At 45.1% G+C, this 22,973-nt stretch overlaps 2 protein-coding genes across 8 annotated transcripts in view; one reads left to right on the forward strand and one right to left on the reverse strand.

The window, feature by feature from the left end:
• Window positions 1-3,786: 3,786 nt before the first annotated feature.
• Window positions 3,787-22,973, reverse strand: part of OR10AD5 (olfactory receptor family 10 subfamily AD member 5) — a 125,522-nt gene continuing 106,335 nt past the window's right edge. For 2 of the 3 annotated variants that reach the window (XM_084957305.1, XM_084957306.1), the window contains 2 exons: window positions 21,738-21,800; window positions 19,423-20,857 (listed from right to left, as the gene is read on the reverse strand). In XM_084957305.1, the coding sequence (XP_084813431.1) occupies window positions 19,894-20,857; window positions 21,738-21,742 (969 nt within the window). In that variant the 5' untranslated portion in view covers window positions 21,743-21,800 and the 3' untranslated portion in view covers window positions 19,423-19,893. Of the gene's footprint in view, window positions 3,920-19,422; window positions 20,858-21,737; window positions 21,801-22,973 lie in introns of those variants that run through there. The other variant, XR_014804148.1, reaches the window with a different exon arrangement.
• CCDC184 (coiled-coil domain containing 184) lies at window positions 5,195-22,280 on the forward strand. Of its 5 annotated transcripts, XM_084957316.1 has the most exons (4): window positions 5,195-7,826; window positions 13,413-13,532; window positions 19,459-20,538; window positions 21,853-22,280. In XM_084957316.1, the coding sequence occupies exon 1, from the start codon at window positions 5,664-5,666 to the stop codon at window positions 6,249-6,251; it is 588 nt and encodes a 195-aa protein (XP_084813442.1). In that variant the 5' UTR covers window positions 5,195-5,663; the 3' UTR covers window positions 6,252-7,826; window positions 13,413-13,532; window positions 19,459-20,538; window positions 21,853-22,280. The 5 variants fall into 5 exon arrangements, with proteins under 5 accessions (XP_084813442.1, XP_084813440.1, XP_084813443.1 ...); XM_084957314.1 differs by having other exon boundaries at window positions 19,459-22,280; XM_084957317.1 differs by lacking the exon at window positions 13,413-13,532.

The following is a 22,973-nucleotide window of genomic DNA, read 5'->3' on the forward strand; positions in this document are numbered from 1 at the left end:
AAAAAAAAAAAAAAAAAAAAAAAAAAGAAAGAAAGAAAATATACAGAGAGGATGGAGGGTACATGAAGCCCTGCACAAGGGGTCCTGGGTAGCTCTAGAGTTTGGAGTTGTCTGTGTCTGTGGCCAACTGTCCAACGACACTTGGACTGGAACTATTTATGTACAGAGAGACATGGATAAATGACTAAACATGCACTGAGAGGGAGGAAATTCTGTGCAAGTGTTGCTACAAGAGAAGCTGTTGTGGTGAGCAATGAAGAAAGGGGAGGTGGGGTGAAAAGCAGCAAAGCAGGTTTAATTGAAATGACAAGTTATTTCCAGTGGAAGTGCAGACTGCATGAGAAGCTGGAAGATCCCCTGGAATTCTTGCTCTGAGTACCGTTAATATGGGTGAGAAAGAAATGAGGAGGGGTGGCCTTTAAGATTCCTTTCTTTTCTTTTCTTTCTTTCTTCTTTTTTTTTTTTTCTGTCTTTTTAGGGCCCCACCTGCGGCATATGGAGGTTCCCAGGCTAGGGGTCCAATTGGAGCTGTAGCTGCCGGCCTCCACCAGAGCCACAGCAATGTGGGATCCGAGTCTCATCTGCGACCTGCACCCCAGCTCACGGCAATGCCGGATCCTTAACCCACTGAGTGAGGCCAGGGATCAAACCCACAACCTCACGGATGCTAGTCATGTTCGTTAACCACTGAGCCATGATGGGAACTCTGGCCTTTAGGATTTCTAAAATTTGTTTGAGGGCACAAAGCAAGCAACTGAAAGCCCTGATCAGGCTTTAACTGAGGGGTGTGTGTGACCTCATGACCACTTCTGTGAAGTAGAGATTCTTGAGAGTGTGAAGAGTTGGACCCCCTCTCCAGGCAGAGGCTCATAAGGGTTTAGGATCCTTGCTAGCGAGCATGCCCACTTCTCTGAACAAGCATGGAGATGAGCAAAGGAGGTGGGCTGGAATACCAGGCAAACAACCCTCTCATGCTGAAAAAATTTAGTCACACAAAACCCATAACAATAGGAGTATTCTTTTTAGGGGGGCACAACCACGGCATGGGTAAGTTCCTGGGCCAGGGATTGAACTTGTGCCACAGTAGTAATAATGCCAGATCCTTAACCCACTGAGCCACCAGGGAACTCCAACAAGACTATCCTTAGCCCCTCAGTCTTTCTTACCCTCTTGGAAGAGACTCTGTTATTGACAGCTAGGGCTCCTAGTACCTATGCAGATCAGAGGAATGAGGGACAGAATAAAAGGAGCTAAAACAAGGACAAGGAGTTTCTTTCTACAGAAAAGAAAAAAAATACATTCAAGAAGTGATGGGGGAGTTCCCATTGTGGCTCAGAGGAAAGGAACTGGCCTAGTATCCATGAGGATGTGGGTTCAATCCCTGGCCCTGCTCAGTGGGTTAAGGATCTGGCATTACCATGAGCTGTGGTGTAGCTTTCAGATGCATCTCAGATCTGATGCTGCTGTGGCATAGGCCAGCAACTGTAGCTCTAATTCAACTCCTAGCCTAGGAAGGAACTTCCATATGCTGTACCTGTGCAGCCCTTAAAAAAGAAGAAGAAGGAGAAGGAGGAGAAGGAGAAGAAGTAGTGATGGGTATGGGGGAATGAAAAATCAAGGGCCAGACTTCTGAGAAAGTCTGGGGGTGTTTGGGGAGAAGGGAGAAAGTAGGGCAGCAACAGTTTATGCCTTATGAGCAACATGAAGCAAGAAGCTTAAGATTTTTGCTCTGTGCTAAAAATGTAAACCCCCTAGAGTTTTCCAGACACCATAATAAAAATCTAAATTGCTTTTAATTCTTTTTGGTTATTAGATGTGTTTCTTTTGAATATGATAGAATGCTAAGATGGGACCCAAGGCAGCTCAGCTTTATAAAATTACATTTGGGGAGTACTGTCTGGGATTGCAGACCTAAGTGTGGCAGTCAAACTTGATTTTGTACCTTGATTTTGACCATCTTTCTAGATCTGAGTTAAGTAAGCACCTTCATTATGACTACTGGATTTATAGTGCAAAAGCACACCAGTTATATAAAACAGACCCTGGAGATAAACTAAACACTAGGTAGAGGAAAATGGCAAAGACTACTAAAAATCAAAATTTTAGTGAGAATGCGAGGCTTGAAACTGGGTGACCTATATCTATGCAGCATGGAGTCTCTGCACCTCTCTGGGCTTCTGAGATTGGGATGAAGCAATAGAACAGCTAAGGTGATTCCCAGAGGATAAGAAAAAGGCAGGAAGCAGAAGAGCAGTGTGAAGGGGTTATTTTTTCCTGCTATGTGGCAAACATTCTATGTGTGAATACTCTGGAGCCATGGCCAGAGTACCCATTTGACTTGGGGAGGGACCCACTCAACAAACCCCAGGGCACTGGATTCCAGAGGGCCCAGCACTGTAACCCAGCCAGCTGACTGAAGCTCTGCTCTACTATCTGCACTCTGGCTCCTTACTTTTCTGAGACCAGACCCTTTTATTTTCCCTTGTCTCATTTTTACCTGGAATTCCTAAAATTATCTGGCTCTGAATCTGAGGGACTAACTGTCTTCTTGTATTTTCAAGTCCTGCTACTAGTCCAGACCCCCAGATCCCACCTACCCTTGGCTCTCAAATATCTGACCTGGAACTTGACTGGATCAGCCACACCCCTTGATCTCTGCACTGTTTCCCATGTTCTTTTGTGCTTCTCCAATAAAATTTCCCCTCCCTTGAGGCTCAGACCCCCTGTGCTCTCAGCAGACCTCATGCCAGCACCTCTGGGCAGCATGATGTAATCTTATGCTGAAAGCCTTGACATACATGATATCCTCAACAATAGTGGCAAAGGGCCTTGTATGATGGCATAACCCAGCTCCTACTGTATAGGGGCTATGTTTAATGTAAGGTTAAGGCTAAGATGGGAGGTCCTGTATTAGGGACAGGGTTGGTTCTTGTTGTTAGAAGGCAGGAACCCATCTGAAGGGTGAGAGAGCTGGCAAGATGAAATCATCCATGTGATGTGCTGGTCAAGAGATGTGAAGTAACAGACCCAAGCAAAAACCCTGAAAATCATGCCAGTATTTTCTGACTATGGCAAAGTTCTCCAGGGAAAGATGAACAGCCTTGAACCCATAAGCCTTTAGAATATACTTGCTGTAGTATAATCAGAAACTTAGGCTGTGTAAGCTCAGTTGTTTTGTGTGTGTGTGTATGTGTGTGTGTGTGTGTGTGTGTATGCGCGAGTGTGTGTTTTCTGTTTCTAGTTTTCCTACTGTTCTTTTTCGGGTAAAGTCTTTTTGTGAATACCAGTTCAATTCAGCTGTGCCTAGGGAAATCAAGGAAACGCATTTCCGTTTTCTTCTGAGCTTTAGGAATAACTTATTGGGGCACACAGTAGAGGTGGGAGTGATAACTAAGGTGAGAGTCACAAATTTGTGGAATGAAGGAAGGACAGAATGAGCAAGCAAATAGGATTGAATCTTAGAAAATGCAATACTGAAGGTTTAAATACTGAAGGTTTAAAAACAAAAAAATATTTGTTTTGAGAAGTTGAATTTCTAATGGCTGCATAATACTTTGTTATACCAATAATGCCTTAGATTAAACATTCTGCTGTTTAGGATATTTCCCCATTTTAATAGCAGTAAGACATGGAATAAGCTAAACAGCTCTTTACAGTTTCTCTGGGCCAGCCCCACTCCTCATCACCAGAGAATGCAACAAAGGTAACACATTTGCTATCACTGAACCACTAGTATATGAAACACTTACCCATACCTAGCTCTTCCCCATCTTGAAGTGATACAGCTTTTCTCTTCTCCAGGTTTATTTCTTGTGAATTTCATTTTGGTTTCTGACCACTTGGCTTTTCCAATGTACTGAGGTCATTATTAGTTAGTATGCTGCTGCCCAGGTGCTGTTGTCTTCTCAGTCGAAGTCATCTGTAAATGTATTAAATTTAATTGTTCTTCCTCCTCCCTGCTTCCCACTCCACTCTTCAAAAAGGGCAATGCATTGTTACAAAGGTTGAGACACTCAGTGCATGTCTGTACATGGGTGCAGGGCCTGCTGAGAAGGAATTAAGGGTACATAGTCCCCTCATTCATCCCTTCCACACATTGTCAACAGTTCACACTTTCATCTGTAAGCTGATGCAAAGTGTTACTCAGAGTTAGAAATAATGTTACTCAATATTATGAGTAACTCAATGATGTTACTCAATACAATAATGTTACTCCATACCCAGTCCAATCCCCTAACAGATCAGGAAAGTGATTTACTCAAGGTCTCTGAATTAATAAATGACAGAAACGAAATTGCACTCAGGTTCCTAAAATCCACTACTTGTGAGCTAGAGAGTTCTGGATGAAGGTATGGTACACAGCAGTTCTTGTAAAGTATTCATTCAACAAACATATTGAGCATTATTTACTACGCCCCAGGTACTATTTTAGGTGCTGGGGATTCCGTGCTAGAGGACACAGAGGAGACAGAAATCTCTGCTCTTAACGCAGCTGTCTTTCTCAAAACTGAAGCGCTTTGCCTCACCACCCTAGAACTCCCAGTGCCCTGGGTAGAAGCGGCTGGGTCTCATATGGGAGGGAATCCCATCTTTTCTCAGCTCCTGAACTATCTACGGCGAGGGCTGATTTATTGCAGAAACAAAACGAAGTGGCGGAAACCTCTGTAGTGACAGCCTGCGCCTCCGCACCGCTAAGGCTGGCGGGGCCGGCTCCAAAGCGGCGCAGCGCTCCAACTCAAGTCTGGGATTAATAGCATCGGCCTCACTATCCTCTCTGTTTTCCTGCTGGAGGACAAAGAAGCAGACCTGGCTCTAGCGCCATCCTCAGAGAAAAGATTGCGGGCGAGTGAAAATCCTTCCAAGGCAGTAGCGCTCAGTGTCTACCACCCAGGCCAGGAGAGGGACTACGTCTCCCCCGACCTGGGGACTTAGGCAGCAAACTGCTCTCTCATGCTTCCCTATTAAACACTGCGGCCACACGCTCTTTCAGCCTCAGCTGAAGCCTCTGCAGCATCCCCACCCTACCCGCCCCCACCCGCTAGCTGAGACTCTAGAGCCCCACTGCAGCTTCCCAGCCATCCTCCCTTTTCTTTTCCACTTCCTGGTTGCCATGGAGACACACGTCATTTACGTGCCGTGCGTCGCCTTGGAAACAGAGGAGCATCCGTGGCGCGGCTGGGAGACCCGCCCCGTCACTCCAACCACACTCGCGAGCCAGCTGGTTATGACTGGGGGGAGTCCCGAGCTCGACCCTTTGCTGGCCTCGGCCTCGACCTGGGTCCCACCACAGGCGCTTCTGTGACCCCGGGAAAGGGCGACTACTTGCCGTCCTTAGCGCCCAGAGGGCGGCGCTGATTCGGGTGCAATTCGGGAGGCGAGGCAGGGCAGGGAGCGTTCGCCCCTGTGCGAGCCGGAGAGACGCCGGCCCTGGGACTGTAACCGGGTCCGCGTCCCGCCGGCTCTTCCCGGCCTGCCCCGATCCTGCCTGTGCCCTCTGCCCGGGACTCACCTCCTCACGTCGGCTCCCCGCCCCTCTCAAGAGTCTCCTCTTTCCTCGGCTCCTCCCCGCCCTCTGGGCACCTCTCCCCCTCCCCGTACCCTCCCCCACCCCGAGGCCGGGCTGGACCGGACCCGGAGCAGCCATCACCCGCTTCTGCCATTCAATGGAGGACGGTCTGCTGGAGATCATGACCAAGGACGGCGGAGACATGCCCGCACCTCTGGAGGTGTCCACCGTGCCGGCGGTGGGGGACGTGATCTCCGGGGAGTACAACGGCGGCATGAAGGAACTGATGGAGCACCTGAAAGCCCAGCTGCAGGCCCTGTTTGAGGACGTGAGGGCCATGCGGGGGGCCCTGGACGAGCAGGCCTCGCACATCCAGGTGCTCTCGGACGACGTGTGCGCCAACCAGCGAGCCATCGTCTCCATGTGCCGGATTATGACCACCGCGCCCCGCCAGGGTGGCCTGGGCGTGGTCGGCGGCAAGGGGAGCTTCCCCGGCGCCCCCCAAGAGCGGGAGACCCCTTCGCTTGGGATCGGGGACAGCGGTTTGCTGGGTCGCGATCCTGAAGACGAGGAGGACGACGATGAAGAGGAGAAGGAGATGCCCAGCTCCGCCACACCCACTAGTCACTGTGAGCGCCCCGAGAGCCCCTGTGCTGGCCACCTTGGGGGGGACGGGCCACTTGTGGAGCCCCTCGATCTGCCCGACATTACCCTGCTGCAGCTGGAGGCCGAGGCCTCTCTGTGAGGGGACTCCGAGGGGGCTCTATTTTCCCGGACTGGCTTTGGGTTTCCGAGTGCATGACGTGAGGGGACTGAACGGCGCGGTGCAACATGCTTCACGCTGCTCTTGTTGGTCAAGCAGAAGAGACTCCCTCGAGGAAGGATTTATAGGGTAAAGGACTTTGGGAGCATCAAGAATTCTTTCTGCCCAACCAAGCGAGATGCAGCAAACTGCGGAAAGGTGAGATTCCGGGAGAGGAAGCGCCCATCTCTGGACTCCCATCCAATCCCCTACCCTGCCCTTTTCCCCTCCCCAGCCAACAGGAGAACCCCTGAACTGTGTAAATAAAATTCTGCTTTTCTATTCTGAAAAAGGACTTATCTAGGACTATGGCAAATAATCTCTAACGATTTACCTAGAAGTTAAGGAATTGAGGGTATTCTGTTCTGGCAACAGAAAATTTACCCTTCTGATGAAATCCAAGCTATTCAGCGTTCTGCAGAAGCCTCTCCCCCTCACAGATCTCTGCGGCTGCTGATTGGTAAAGGAAGCTTGAGGAGGGAACTGCAGCCCTAGGAAACTGGGTGAATGGGGTTCCAAGGGCCCCTGGGCTGGGAGGAGCTGGCTATGAATGTACATGAAGACATAATAGCTCAACATCTAGGATTTTGCATGCAGAGCGGATCCTGCCTTGTCACTGACTTCATCTGGGATTGTTTTATCCATTCACTGGGGCTTAGAGAACAAAGAGCCCAGTTCACAGGCACAGACTTGAGGGTGCTCAGCAACAGCCCAGATTTAGGGGACATTTGAGGGACTCTTGGGGGCTGCAGCCAAAAACTGTCTCTCTCCTGGCTATACCCGCTTAACTTCAGTTCCTTTTCCTGTCAATACGTCCCTGCCCGCCGCCTCTCGGTGTTACCTCCATAATGTCTTGTGTGTGTTATGTGTGTCGACCTGTGTAGTAGTGTGTGAGCCCTGAGGGGCAGGGCTTGTGGCTCTGGTGTTAGGTTCAGGGGGCTTCAGACCCTTCTGTGAGCCCCAGGCTCTCATGGCGCTGTCCCCTTTCCTCTCCTCTTTTCCTCCACAACCAGGGCATGGAGCATGTGGCTGTCCTGAGGTTCCTAACTGATGCGCCTCCCTCCCACCTCCTCAAGTGGTGACTTTGTGTGCCCTTCCTCCTCCTCTGTGTATTCCTTCTCGATGCTTTCCTTGGTGTTAACCTGAATAAAGAGGCGTCATCTCCCCTCCTTGCTGACTGGTACTAAGGCAATGTCAGGGTGGGGCTTCTGGACCCACTGCATGGACAAAGACTTAGTGGGAACTATAGGAACCAGGCTTTCCCTCCTCTATTCTCGCCTCGGGTTCCAAGGAGTTGACTGTCCTTACCCTGGTCGGTATATGCATTGCCAACTCTACCTGCTTTCCCTTCCATCCTGGACCTTGACTTCAAGCTGGACTGAAGAGGGAGAGGGTATGTTTTGAGACTCCCAAACTAACAAGGATTTTTAGTAGCTAGACTCCAGACATTCAGTTGACTTCTCTTCAGTGAAGCACTTGGCCTCTGGGATATGATTTCCAAATCTGAGACCTGCAATGGTAGGCAGACATCTGTTCCATGGGAGGGCTAGGGAGGGGGATTGCTCATGAGGGATTGCCCTGGGATCTCTGGCAATAGTGACACATCACAAAGGAAACACAATAACTGCCTCAGGCCTCTAGTGGAGAATGCCGGTAAGGTGTTCCCCGGAGCTTATAGTGACATCAACTCTAGTCTGCTCCCTTGGGCATTGGAGATTTCCGAAGACTTCCCTGAACAAAATTTGGGAGAAGAATGAGCTGGGGTGCCGCACGTGCGTGCGTGCGTGCGTGCGTGCGTGTGTGTGTGTGTGTGTGTGTGTGTGTTCTTCCTGCTGCTTGCTACAGAGAGATGGAAAGAGCTCTGGGACTGAATCTCAGTTCCAGCAGTAAATGACTGCTTGAGACTTGGTCTCTTGCTTGAGACTTAGTTTCTGCTTGTGTAAAATGGGGACAAAATTTGTTGGGGAGAAAAATATCTAAGCCCCTCGGGAAGTTTTGTGCAAATGTTAGTTTTTGTATAGTTCTCTCAGGATAGGGGTGATGATGGCGACTGTCTCCTCTGGCAAAACACAATTACCTAGGGAAGTTTCTAGAAGCTTTCTTCTAACATAATTCTTCCTGATCTAAAGAACTCTTATCTTTCAGGATAGTCAAGTAAAGGGGATGATGAGATTCCCAAGTTGACATGTCTTTTCCTCACAAATTCCATACAGTTAAGGGTCAAAAGATTTTAACGCCAGCCCTGTACACATAGGATGACCAGAGGAAGCCTTGATTTGTGCAGTGGTGGGTGGCTGGGGAATGTGTGCTGGAGCCCTGGAGAAGGCAGCTAAAATGTATTAGTGGGAAAGTGTCCCTGAGGGCTGGAGATAGTTTCTTGTTACAGTTCTGGCATTCAGCATCAATAACAGCAATGATAACTCTTATTGAACACTTACTATGTGCCAGACACTGTGCCCAATTTTATCTCTCAACAACCCTAGGAAGTAGGCTTTATTATTATTTTCACTTAGTTCCAGAAACAGACTCCAAGACTGGGTCAAGGTCACACAACTAGTACTTGGCAGAAGCAGGACTTAAACCTAGATCTTCTGACTTAAAGAACCCTAGGTGGGAACTACTCCACCAACTGCTATATTATTTCATCTTTGGAAAAGGAAATCCCTTATTTCCCCAATCAAGAGTCTAAGAGTCCTGAAAAGGAAAGAATGTTAGTTTTATTCACCTGTCACCTTTGAACAAGTAATTGCAGTTCAGGTTTTGGTTAGTGACCCTTCTCAGAGTCAAGTGAGTGATAATACAATAATGGCACTGAGAAGATGGCCTTCTGGGCTTGCTCCTTGAGAGGAAGAAGCTGATGTTCCCAGATACTCCCTGACACAGCTCCGTTCTTGTGCCTCTTTCCTGTAGCTCAGATTCTGCAGAATATGACATGAATCTCAAGGCAGCTTACTGCTTTTGCACCTGTAGAAAGGTCTGGTTGAGCCCTTTAACCCCTGACTCCAATTCAGTTCCTCCTCCTCTGCCAACTGTCCTAAATGTGTCGTCAGTCTCTTAGCCCAGGGCTCCTAAAGGTTCTCAAGCTATTCTTCCCAAGTCAGATAGATAAAAATCTCCCCAGAAAAAGCGATACTCAGTTTTCTTCAGTCTTCAGTTTTCTTCAGTCACCTGCACCAGCATCTCAGAGGGATACAGCTCGGGGTTTTTCTCCCACCTCCTCCTTTCTCCAGATTTCTCACTCTTCTCTGGCATTTCTGCTTTGCAATGCTTCTGTTGAGTGAGTTTCAGATGAGATTTCTAACCTACAACTCATCAATAGAGTCACTATTGAATTTCCGGGACCACAGCCCCTTGAAATTGAATGCAAAATCATGTGTATATATATATATTCTCTAGAGAGAAGAGCCATTGTTTCAACTTAATTCTTAAAGGTAAGAATTACATAAAAAGGTAAGAATCACTGAGCTAAAAGACTTTTTAATTTGAAAAATACCAAAGAAGAAATTACCCTATCTGAACTGATACATCCTTGTCTCCTGGGGCCTCCAGAGTATTTCCTACAGTGAATTGAAATCTTTGCATAAATCTGATTACTCACCACTAATTCAGCAAATTCAAATTATATTGACACCCATTAGAATGTGCTAAGAATCTTGTCTCCCATTGTCTCTAAGCCTTCTAGTACTTGGGAGTTTGTCAGAGCACTGCTGATGTGTGGCAGTGAGGTGATGGTCCTCTCCAAACTTCGTGCTGCACTTTACGTCGGCCCAATAAAGCTGCATATAAGTCATCACAACTCTCTCAGGTTCTGGCACTTCTGTCTCTCATCAGGCAATCTCTCAGGGTTAGCTCTTAATCTCAAAATGAAAACATACAACTTCTAGAAATAAGCTACAACTTTACTCTGGCACAGCTAAATAAAGTCTGTTCTAGAGAAATAGTTATTTCTCTTAGAGATGCAAACTGGCCTCCAACATAAATATGTCCTTTTATATGGCCTCAGTATCACCACAGAGTATAGTTTTTGCTTGAAATGTAAATGAAATTGCTCATCTAGAAGTATTCCCAGAACTAAGAAACAGGTCTTTCCCAGATATACTTAAGTTTAGTACTTGGCGCAAGATAGAAAACTGCTTGCATCTTTGAAAAGGCAGGTTTTCCTAAGCATCTCTCCCCATATATATACCTAGGAATAGAAATTTAGCCAGGATACTCTGCTACAGTAAGAAATGACATAGAAATACAAAAGAAATACTTTAAAAAATTGAGGTATTAATTGATTTACAGTACAAAAAGAATATTATTGAATCTTTCATCTCAGCTACCATCCTCCCTGTTCTCCTCTCCCAACTCCACACCTCTAGATTGTTCCCAGAAGGTGAATTCCCACGAAGCAACACAGCCTTTCTGCGTGGGAGCACTGTGCTTATAGAAGGAAGGCCTGCTCTGTAAATAATGCTGTAATGGTGCCACCTGGTGAGGAACAGGGACATTACAAAGGGACCCTCAAAGTAAATTTATGTTTTTCAGTCTAGCAAGCACTACCAAATGCTTACTAACAGCCTGGCCAAATAGTGGGTGGCAAGGACAGAAGGGGAAACTGAATAAATAGAATGTATTTGAATGATATAAAACCCAACTGCAATAAGCTCCTAAATGGTCTCCCCTGGTTGCTCATATACCTATAATCCTGAAGACTGATTTTCCTAAACTACAGCTCTGAACATTCATTCTTTTCAGAAATCTGCACCATGTGCCATTATTTCCTGAATTAAGTATAAAATACAGTGGTTGGGTGGAGTTAAGTTCCGCCCAATAAGCACCTGGCATACTTCTTTTACCTATACATTTCCTTTCCCAGGTACATTTTCTAGCTATTCTACTATACCATCCGTTGGAAGCCCATAATGCAGTCAACTAGAAATGATTCCCAAGGGTATCCCTGCTCTTTTAATCTCAATGTGTCCCTCTGGCCCTTGATTCCATGTCTCTTAGTCATTCTTCCCAAATGCAGTCAGAGCCCAGTTTTTCCTTCAGAAAAGGCACTTCTGCAGTCTTGATCACCTGCACCAGCTTCTTCTGGGGTGCCCTGCAAGGCTTATTAAATAGTATTTCATCTTACTCTGCTACAAGTGGTTGCAGTATGTTAAGGGAAGTTTAAGTAGCTTACATTCTGCTTTGAGAATAAAAAGAGAAAGTCAAAATTCCTTTTAGAGTAGGTGAATAATTCTTATAAGGATGATGGAAAAAGACATCCAAGAAGGGAAACACGACTGACTCAATCTTCTAGCACGTATTTATCAACTGGTAGGCTCTGGGGTAGACTCCAGGAAGGGATGGTCTCTGCCCTTATGTTGCTCACAGTCTGATGATGAGAGAATGTTACGTTCTTGAATTGGGACAGAAGATTGAAGGGAAAACTCATTTCCTGTGAGCACTGTCAACTGAATTAAGAGCACTTCCATTTGAAAATGGGAATGGGGTGTGTGTGTGTGTGTGTGTGTGTGTGTTGGGGATGTGATTGTGTGGTTTGTCAGTGGTGGGGATGACAAGACAAAATGGAGAAGACAAAAGTGAAAAAAATGCTGAGAAAATTCACAAAATTTTATGCCACAGGGGATATCAAATATAATTACTGGAAGAAAAGCAGTAGGAGAGGTGGCATCCCATAATTCCCTGGAAAAAGTAAGTAGAAAAGGGTTGGGGAAAAAAAGCACTTCCGGTCTCTACACTAATCCACAAAGTGCAGGTAAGATAAAAATAGAACTTGAGTTTTTACACAATGAGGAAAATAAAATGTGACAAATGTAAAGAAATTTGGGGAGTTCTCATTGTGGCTCAGCAATAGTGAACCATAGTATCCATGAGGATGTGGGTTCAATCTCTGGCCCTGCTCAGTGGGTTAAGGATCCGACGTGGTTGTGAGCTGCAGTGTAGATATCAAACTCGGCTCGGATCTGGCATTGCTGTGGCTGTGGCGTAGACTGTCAGCTGCAGCTCTGATTCGACTTCTAGCCTGAGAACTTCCATATGCTGCTGGTGTGGTCCTAAAAATGGAAAAAAAAAAAAAAAAAAAAAAAAGAAACTTGGTAGGACAGGACTCATGCCTGGACCACAGAAGTAAGAAAAGGTGCAGTACATTGTTCCAAAGAAACAGAAATGGGTTCTGATGTGCAACTGGAAAGGAAGTGCAGGTCATGTGGCACATACCACATGCTTGTGGGGAACCTGCTTCTGGGATAGAAACAGCTTCTTTGCTGTGATCTATAGAAAGTCAGTCCTGGCCTTCAGCACTGGTAAAATTTAGAAAGGAAATGAGGAAGAAAAAGGGCAGGGAGGGAAGGAAAAAAGGAAAGAAACACAAGGAAGTAAGTAGGAGGAATAAAAACAAAAGAAAATGATAGAAGAAAAGTCAGGGTACTTTACATCATGAGGAGCTTTAATGGAATTGTATGTCCCTGAGAGTAGAAATAAACAAGGAATTATTCAGGTGAAGGTAAAGTAGAGGAAAATAAGTACTATCATTGTAAAAATGTGCTAGAGTCTGCCAAAACAGATAAACTGGATTGTAGGTCCCAGGAACAAATCATAAAATAGGCACAATGCCAAGTTCCAGAAGGTGATTTAGTGATTCATTAAGGAAGAGGATGGCAGAGCAGAGATCGCAAACTGGGCCTAATTTTGACTCACAGAGATGGAAGTGACTAGAGAAATGGGAGTGAGGAAACTCTTGAAAGACAGTAACTATGGTGATTTGGTTCTCCCCAATAGCCAAGGAGATTATGTGTGTCCAGGATTATGGGAAGCCCAGCTTCAAATAATTAAAAGATATGATTTTCATAGCCTGAGGTTCTGTGTGGGAAAAGGCTCAGGGAAGATGGGATTCTCTTAAGAATGAAACTCAGTAGTCCAAATACTGTGGCGTCCAATGAAGAGGAGTGGATGCAGTGACCCCAGGGGCCTCTCCAGTGACCTCAGAGAACGAGGCAGAGAGTGGGCATAACTAAGAGAGTAGTCCATATATTTCAACACTCTCAAAAGCACATACCACAAGGCAAAAACTGAGAAATTGGACTATAATACAAAGACTTATGTTCTATACAGGAGACCATGGGCAAAGTTAATAAATGGCAGAATGAAGAAAATATTTGCTTTGTCTAAAACTGACAAAGACGGAATATACGTGGAACTCGTGCAAATGAACAGAAAAAAGCAACTCAACAGGTAAAGAAAGATGCAAATAATATCAACAGACAATTTACAGAATAGAATAAGCTGATATGCATATGGGAATTTGATCAAAACCATTAATAATAAAATGCAAATTAAACCAACAATGAGACATCAGTTTATATCTATCAAAACAGCAAAAATCAGAAATCTAGATAATTACTAATGTTGTTAGGGATGTGTTATTAGCAGTGTCACTGAGTCGGGGGCAATGTGGGTGTTCATCAATGGAGGTACAACATTGTGAGTGCATAGTGCAGAGCCCGGAAGAGTAGGCACTAGTGTGAAGCAACAGATTAAATGCTAGCATCTGGCAATGTGGATGGAGATAAAAAATAGTGCTCACTGAAAAAAGGCACAGAATGAGACATATAATAGTAGTTTGGAGCACATTTAAAAATACATGCCTACAGGTGTTCTCCGGTGGTCTAGTGGTTAAGAATCTGCTGTGGCTCAGGTTTGATCCTTGGCCCAGGAATTTCTGCATGCTGTGGGTATGACAAAAAAGAAAGAAAATTCATGCCTGCAAAATAATACTATTTTCCAAGGACACGTTTAACAGAAATACACATACTAGAAAACCGCCTATTTTGGAAGGTGGAGGGAGAGGAGATAAAGGGTATAAAGATAGAATAAAGAAATAAATAAACACATAAAACAAGAGGGCCTTTCCTCACAGAGACCCATGATGGTGTGTCAGAAACTGAGGCATATGATTAAAACCCATTGAGGAACAAAACATTCAATCCACTGAGAACAAAAACTTCAAAACAAAACATAACGAAACACAAACACAAATACATCAGCACCTAGACAATGAACAGAACAGCAACTGTAAGAGGAAAAACATGAATGAAGAAAATCTTGCAAAAATAGTGGCTTGTCATTCCAAATAAGAAATACAAAAAAACAGTAAGTCTGATACTCAGAGCACATGGGTGCCATTTAAAGTTGGAAGGAAGAAAGTAACTTTTATTATTATTATTTTTGTGCTATACCCATGGCATGTTGAAGTTCCCAGGCCAGGGACTGAACCCATATCAAGCAGTGACCCAAGGTGTTGCAGTAACAATGCTGGACCCTTAACCTGCTGTGCCACGAAGGATCTCTAAAAGCAATTTATTTTTGGAGCACTGATTTAGGTGTTTGAAATATGTTATCTCATTTAGTTCTTATAACCACAGTGAGGTGGATATTGTCTCGGTTAAGACTTCTTTGGTTGCAAGAAATAGAAACCTATCTGTAATCGTTTTGATGGAAAAGAGGAGTTTATTACAAAGATGCATGGTTATTTCACAAAAGCAAAGAGCAAAAATGAAGGTGGGCCTCCAAGGCTGACCAAAACCAGGGGAGTCGTTATTTGGCTCTTTTTCTGGAGACATGGTATTTTATCTCTGTTTCCTTCTCCTCTGACTTCAACCTATTCTCCCTGCTAACTGTTTCTTCAGGTACAGAGCAGAAGACAACTGCTCCATAGTTTGAGTGTCTGCCTGTTCCAGCCTAGAACTGATTATATTCACTGCATACCAATTGCAAACTCCTGTGAAAGAGGGCTTAATCTAGCTTTGTTGCACTGACTGTGATTGAGGAGAGTTGTGGCCCGTGATACTTACTAACTTGATGGGCAAGGTTCCCACATGTGGGAGAAGATGGTTCTTAGGGAATGGGCTGTGTGCCATAGCAGACACTCTCTAAAATCTCTACTACAGCTAACAGTACTGTTCAACTGAATAAATAAATGATCGAATGACATGAGACTCCATTTTTTTTCCCAACTTCAAAGCCCATGCTCTTTTGCTACATCATTGAGCCTTCCAAATATCTGCATTTGAGATAACTGTTTCCATTACCTCAGTAAAAGAAAATGGTCTTATATAAGGGCATCCCCAGGAAACAGAAGGCACTGTCGAATCACAGTAATTTGAGAAAATTTAATAGATGATTATTTAGAAAGGTGTGGGCAAAGTGTAGGGAAATCACAAGAGTGGTGAGCAGTTCCCAGAATCTACTATTAGAGGGGCTAAGCCTGAAGGGGTAATGGGATAGCTGGTTCAAACTTAGAGAACTAGGTAGAGGGTGGTCACATGACAGGAGTGAGCTCTTAGCAAGAGGACTCAAATGAGTCCACACCCTCCTAGGGAAATAGGGCATTAAATATCCCAACCTCACATTCCTACTTCCCTCTGATCTTCTGCCTATGATACTCATTGGCTGAATCCAACAGAAAGGCAGAGAAGGGAATCTGCTGAAGTGGTCCACACAGGTTTGCTTCAAAGCCCAGACCTGGGGGAAGAGGGTAAGGAATTAAGCAGAACAGGCAAATGGCTACCTAGGTATTAAGACTGGAAAATAAAAACAAACACATGTAATCAGATTGGAAGTCCAAAAAGAGATTTTTAAGGGTATTTCTAGAGGCTCTATGTTTAATTTTCATGTCTGTGGGTAAACTATATATGTTAAACTGATTACTTCACCTGAAGTAACTAATTGTGGTGCTCAGAGACTTCCTTGGAGGTCCAGGGTTCTGGACACTCCTTCTCCACTCCTATCAGAACAGTTTTGCTTATACTTGGTTAATACATCAGGATTGTGCTAGAGAGTTCATTGAGGAAACAGTACCACAGCACCACCTACAGTGAGGCACTGTGCTAAGGACTCACAAAGGAATCACAGACTAATGAGGAAGGCAGAAAAGCATCAGTGGTGTTAGGAAAACGGGCAGGTTATGAAGGGAACTTAAAGTCCAGTGAACCCAGGATGGGAAGGGATCAAGGAAGGTTTCCTGGAGTCGATAACTGCAAAGGGAGTCAAGGACGCTCAGAGAACCCTGCGGTTGTCCAAAGGAGGGAAGAAGATCCAACAATTACTCAATTCGCTGAAAGGGGCGGCGGGGGTGTGGGTGCTAACACCTGGAAAGAACTAGGCTGCAGATCCTTGGACAAGGTCACTCCTAGTGATGCTCAAAGATCTCTGCTCAGGCCTCCCTCCAGCCTTGCTCCGCCCCCATCCCGCCCCGCCTTCCTCCAAAGGGGCGCGGCATTTCAACAATTGCACTCTGCTGGGAGGATATCCCAAGCCGAAGGATGCGTCACCAGCTGGGGCGTGGGGCTGCGGAGCTTCCCAAAATAGCTAGCGTCTCACACCCAGAGAGGTCTGGTTAGAGCTCTCAATCAGGGCTGGGCGGCGAAAGAGGAGGCGCTCATTGGTTGCCATAGCGACGATCCGAGAAGCTGGGGAAGTCTGATTGGCCGCAGGGCCTTAGCGCGGACCACGCCCACCTCCTCTGCTAGCTGTAATTAGGTCAGAGCCTCGCGGCTTCCTGGGTAGTTTATTTCTCTGCTGCGCCGAACCTGCGGGAAATCTGGTGCTGAGAACATGGCGCAGGCTTTAAATGAAAGGAGCCGAGGGCTCGGCCATGGCTGAGGGTGGGCTGAGTCGAGACTGTAGGTAGAATTCCTGGATTTCTTTCCTCCATTTTCGGCCCCTGGGCCGGGCTGTGGTAACCCTAAAGCCTGTCACGCGGAGGGCCAGTGGCTTTGCATCCCGAAATGAGAATGGACGTGCATTAATGGATGGCTTCTAGTTTTTGCGTTTACTTGGGTTTTCGTCGTATGTATGGGCTCTTTTCGAGCCCCAGCCCCGAGGCAGCGGCAGGGGAGACTCGGACAGAGCACCGGCAAGACGCCCCCACCCCCAACCCCGGTCTCTATGCGTTGGTTCCCACGTGGAGCCCGGGACTCCTGAGAGCCCAGGACCTTGAATGAGAAGTGTTTGGCCTGGAGAAGACAGTTCTAGGTCACTGAGCCTGATTTTCTAGCATGCCTGGCCATACTTCGTCATCCATGTTGAACCTATCATTTGCATGATGAATCAGGCAGTTCCTCTTGCTTATAATTACTGGTCCCTGGCAATGCCACACCCTGCTCCATTTTACCTTTTAATTCCCTATATATTGTTTAAGGCTTAGGTCTAATATCACTTCCTTGGTGTAAAAGCCTGACCCATTCTTTGGGATAGTTATCTGATTAAGGAGTGCAGGCTCTCGAAGTGGTGCCCAGTTAGAATTGAAGCTATGTCATTTGAAATGAGCTATGATTTTGAGCAAAATAACCTCTATGAGCCTTAGTTTTGCTTCTCAAAATGGAGTTAGTACTAGTACTTCAAGGGTTTTGTGAAGATTAAACGTAAAGTTGTTAGAACCTAAGTGCTTAATGGTTGCAAGCGGTGTTATAATCTGTACTCCCAGTGTATTTTGTATAGCCCTCCTATATTAGTCTGCCCTTTGCATTACCATTATTTGTTACTTGTTAAAGCTTAAAAGCTGTAACTGTGTCTTGTTTATGTCAGTGTACAATAGTGCTGGGGAAATGTTATTTCTCAGAAAACTTAAAACCACATTTTCATCTCTTTTTGCCTTTTCCTTTTTCTCTTTCCTTCACTTTTTACTTTTAAAGGCTCTTTGAGACAGGGATTTTTGAACTTGGAAAAGGAACAGAGATCCTGAGGGAAGAATAAGGACTTCTTTTGTTCTCAGTGATGACTAAGAAGGCCTTAACATTCCCCTTTGAACTTGACAAATTTGTAAACAGGTTTCATCTTGACCATAGGCCCCTGACTTCTCTTTTTCTCAGAGCATTTACTTTAGAAACTTGTAATTGCAAATTCTTTCTCTGCCCCTTTGAAATGTATAAAAATCCCCTTAAAAAGCTTCTTGCCAGTTTTAAGACTCAGGGAATGATTTTATCAAGGACCTGGGAGCCATCCTTTTGAAGTGTAATTCTCAAGGAAAATAACACCCCAGTTTCCTAGTCTCTGTGGTAGGGTAGGTGTCTAACTTTAGTGGGTGTCTTGCTCCAAATTGTAAATTACAGCAGGTAAGTTTACATTTCCTTTGGGTAAGAGCAATTACCAGGGGCAGGTGGACTAAGATCCCCCTAGTGCATCTCTTAAAAACTTTCTAGCTACTTGATTCAGCAGAGTTGGATTCAATCGCCTTCTTATTGCCATACTCTGAAATGAAGTCTTTCTTGTCTGCTTAACGCTGCCTTGGGGTAATTTTTCTTGGATAATGTCAGGGTTAGCCCCTTTTCTTTCCCATCTGTTATGAAAGAGACCTAAGAAAGATGCAGTTTGCTTTCTCTCTCTCTCTCTTTTTTTTGGCTGCACCCATGGCATGCATAAGTTCCTGGGCCAGGGACTGACTCATGCCACAGCAGTGAAAATACCAGATCCTTTACCATCAGGCCACCAGAGAACTCCAGAAGGATGCAATTTTCAAAGAAAGAGCATCAGCTGAGAACATAATGCCCTCTCAAGGGATGCTGAGTTTGACTAAGGAGAGAAGCTACATGAAGGTAGAGAGGTCAGGATTACCAAGAGAAAGTCTTCAGAGACAGTGGAAGTAGTGTGGAGGGGGCATTCCTTAAAACTACAGGGAATGAAATGCCTCCATTTAAGATGAGGAGGTAAGGTGGAATAGGATTGAATGGACTGAGATGTTAGATGATTACTCAAAAGGAAGGCAGTCAGGAGAGGGGAGTTATTAGGGGGATGGGTGACAGGGAAGGAAACTGGTATTCTGAGAAACTTGATAGAGGTACTTATTACTTGGATCTGAAGGAAACATCAAATACTCATGTACTTAAGGAAGTTAGAGGACTCAGGGAGAAGGTGTGGACACCTGGGCTCTCCCACTTGTCCTGCCCTTCCTCAACACACAGGAACCTAAACAAACACTGAATGCAGTGTTGGTAATTTCATGCCACCGCAAATTCTCCCTCATGGGCTAGTGGAGGCTAAAAAGGTATATTCAGCTTGGTGATCCTCAGTTTTTCTTCTTTCTCTGACCAACTTGTCTTAATCTCAACGCTGCTCCCTAATTTCCTTTTTCTTACTTCTTCCTCTACTGTTTCTCATGTAGGAGCAGCGTGGACGAAGGCAGATTCAGGAAGTGAGAGTGGAGTGTGAGAAAGAAAAACAAATACAAACAGTACACTGAAAGAGAAAACTGTTTATTCCTAAATGTGCATGCAGAACTCCTGCTGGGAAGAGCATGTAAACTTGCTGTACAAAGAAAATGAAATGGATTTTAGTGCAGTTATGTGCTTATGCATTTCTGTTGTGAGAACTTAGAAGAAAATGACTCAGAAAAGTCACAAGTTCTCCCGAATAACTTCCGAGAGAAAATGGTGTTTAACGTCACCTAGACAGATGAGCATTAGACATCAGGAGGCTCTTCCGGGTCGGATGCTAGTACCAAGGAAGCTAGGATGCGCTTTCCTGGAGCCTTTGAGCATGGAGAGTTACCCACCTGTCAGGGCTGGAGGAGGGAGCCACCCCTCCAGGGGTCTTCCCACTAGACAGACCGTGCCTGGGCCAGGCTGCTCCTCCCAAGGGCCCTCACCATAGCCCCCTTCATTTCTTTGTTTCGAAAACTGTAGATGATGGGGTTGCACATGGGGGTGATGATGGTGTAGAGGAGAGAGAAAGGCTTGTCTTTGTCAGGACCATGGGTGCTACGGGGGTTCATGTAAGAGAACATGGCCGAAGTGTAGAGACAGGTGACCACAGTCAGATGGGAGGCACAAGTAGAGAAGGTCTTCCCCCGACCAGAGGAGGAGGCTCTGCCCAGGATGGAGGTCAGGATGCGAGCATAGGAGATGACGATGAGCACCATGGGGCTGAGCAGCACCACGATGGCATCGGCAAAGACCATTTTCAGACTGAACCTGGGGTCTCCACAGGAGAGAGCAATCACTACGGGGGCCTCACAGAAGAAGTTTTCTATGTGGTGGCCTCTGCAGAAGGGATTCCGGAAAGACATATACTCAAGAAAGAGGCCATTGATCAACCCAAAGAACCAGGCAGTACTGACCAGCCTCACACAGACCTGCCGGCTCATGATTTGGGCATAGTTAAGTGGGTGGCAGATTGCAACATAACGGTCATAGGCCATGAAAGCCAAGAGGATGCACTCAGCCACACCCACAAAGAAGACCAGGTACGTCTGGGTCATGCAAGCGACAAAGGAGACACTGTGGTTCTTGACCACCAGGTGGATCAGCATCTGTGGGATGGTGGTGGTGATGAAGCAGACATCCAGGAAGGACAGGTGGCCAAGGAAGAAGTACATGGGGCTGCTGAGCCTGGGGTCTGTCCAGGTGATGAAGATGATGAGGCCATTCATGGCCATGGCGAGGCTGTAGAGGGCTAGGAAGAGGGCAAAGAGCAAAGCCCGTGTGGAAGGGGAGCTCTGCTCAAAGCCCACGAGGACAAACTCTGTCACTGTGCTGCCATTTCTTAGGTCCGCTGGCTTGGACCTGCTTGAGGAGGAAGGCACAAGAGAGACAGCTGTAGGGCAATGCAAGGTACTCACTTGGGCATAGGAACCCAGCTAAGATAGATGGATATGATGTAAAATAAAAAGATGGATAGGTGGTTGTAAATATTTTAGAACTTAAGTAAACATTATGCAATTGGCGATGTTATTGGGCAGTGAAAATGCCAGGGTCATCATATGCTGCAGATAAGGAATCATAATATCAAAAAATTAAGAAACTAGTGGTTATTTTAGTTCATTATTCTACTTTGGTCAGGCCTCAAGTGAAGTAAAGTATCTGTTCCAGGACCCTCAATATTGAAGAATTAGCCTTTAACTAAACTGTGAAAAGATAAGATAGTTGGGTTTGGAATCCATGCCAAACAGAGGAATGGATTATGTGAGGGGAGAGTATGATAGCTATTAGTTTACACAAGATCATGTTGAAGAAGCACTTAAAAGATATTTGAATATGTTATTTTTTAGAAGAAAAATATCTCAATGTTAAATATCTCTTAGTGTACCTATTTAAAATAATGAATGGTGAAGAAGGGAAGAATTGGAAGGGTGGGAATAACACACACACACTATTGTATAAAGTAGGTGATTAATTAGAACCTACTGCATAGCACAGGAAAATCTCAATAGTTTGTAATAACCTATATGGGAAAAAAGAATGGATATATTTATCTGTATGAATGATTCACTTTGTATACACCTGAAAATAATACAACATTGTAAGTGATCTATACTCTAATATGGTTAAACTAAAAAATAAAACAATGAAGAGGTTGAATTTTTAGAGAAACTAAAAACATGCTAACCCTCAGGATTGTCCCTGAGGTGAGAATGATTTGAATAACTTGAAACAATCAGCTTACCTCATTCCAGACTCACTTTCCCAGTGGTTGCTATTGTTGCATTAACCACCCATGCTGTGGATGCTGGAGATAGAAAATGGGGCCTGGTTGTGAATTTGTGTATTCTTTCTAACAGGAGATATTTTTCCTGCTGGGATGGAATTCAGGACTATATGTCATTGGGTGAAAAAGATCCAAACATCTCTGTGAGCAGGGCACAAATTCAAGCTTTCCAGATGGACCTTCAGAGAACTTCAATCTGTCCTTTGACTATTAGAAGTAACTCTTGTTCTTCTTCTATTATCAGAGAATGACCATTCAGAATTCTCATGTTCTTTTCTTATTATTGAAACTTTTAGGATGTCATTATGCTCATATTCAATATCTTCTACTTTTGGAGTTCCTCTGTGGTACAGTGGGTTAAGGATCCGGCATTGTCACTGCAGTGGCTCAGGCTGCTGCTATGGCACAGGTCAATCCCTGGCCAGGGAACTTTCACAAATCACAGGTGGGGTTAAAAAAAAAAAAACAAACAAACCCAAAACCCAAACAATCAAAAACAAACAACCCCGCCCCCACAAACCCAAACAATAAAAACAACAACAACAAAACAAACAAACAAAAAAACCCTCTCCTGCTTTTCATCTTGTTTTGGAGTTAGGATATATCAGATAGATCCCTTCCACTTTCAGAGGCTTATAGATGGTTAGTATATTCCTTATTGACATTCAGTTATGCCACACACTCTTTTTCATTTTCTCTTTTCCAACTCCCTTGTGTACATACTTTCAGTTTTCCCCCCGTTTGTCTTTCTCCCTGTTTTCCCACTTCCACTTCTCACCCCTTCTCTCTCTCCCTTTGTCATCTCTGGTGATGAGTGTCTGCCATCAAGATACCTCTGGTTGTATCCGCTCTCTTCTCCATGTCTTTAAATCTCTCATGTTGCCTTTCTTAATTTTAGAAAATACCTATGCCGGTACGCCACACCTTTTAGCCCTGGATTTTCCTCTAAGTGTTTACTAATAGGTCCAGGCAGTGCTCCCATAATCTCTACTTTGGAACTCTACTTCTCCTCTTGGGAGCCCAGAAAGAAAAGGGAAGGGCAGAGAACACTGCTTAACCCAAGATGCGGCTCAGAATCCTGGACCCAGTGGACTTGTTGAAGCTGAGGGCAGAGACTGGGCAAAAGAAGTAAGTGAGCAACGCTTCAGACACCTGGGACTTGGCCAAGAAGAAACTAAAGTTCAACCTAAGGAA

This window comes from Sus scrofa, chromosome 5, assembly GCF_054392235.1.
Source record: "Sus scrofa isolate SSC_HxYL_T2T_F1_AM1 chromosome 5, Sscrofa_HxYL_maternal_Yorkshire_Landrace_v2.0, whole genome shotgun sequence".
Classification (NCBI taxonomy): Eukaryota; Metazoa; Chordata; class Mammalia; order Artiodactyla; family Suidae; genus Sus; species Sus scrofa.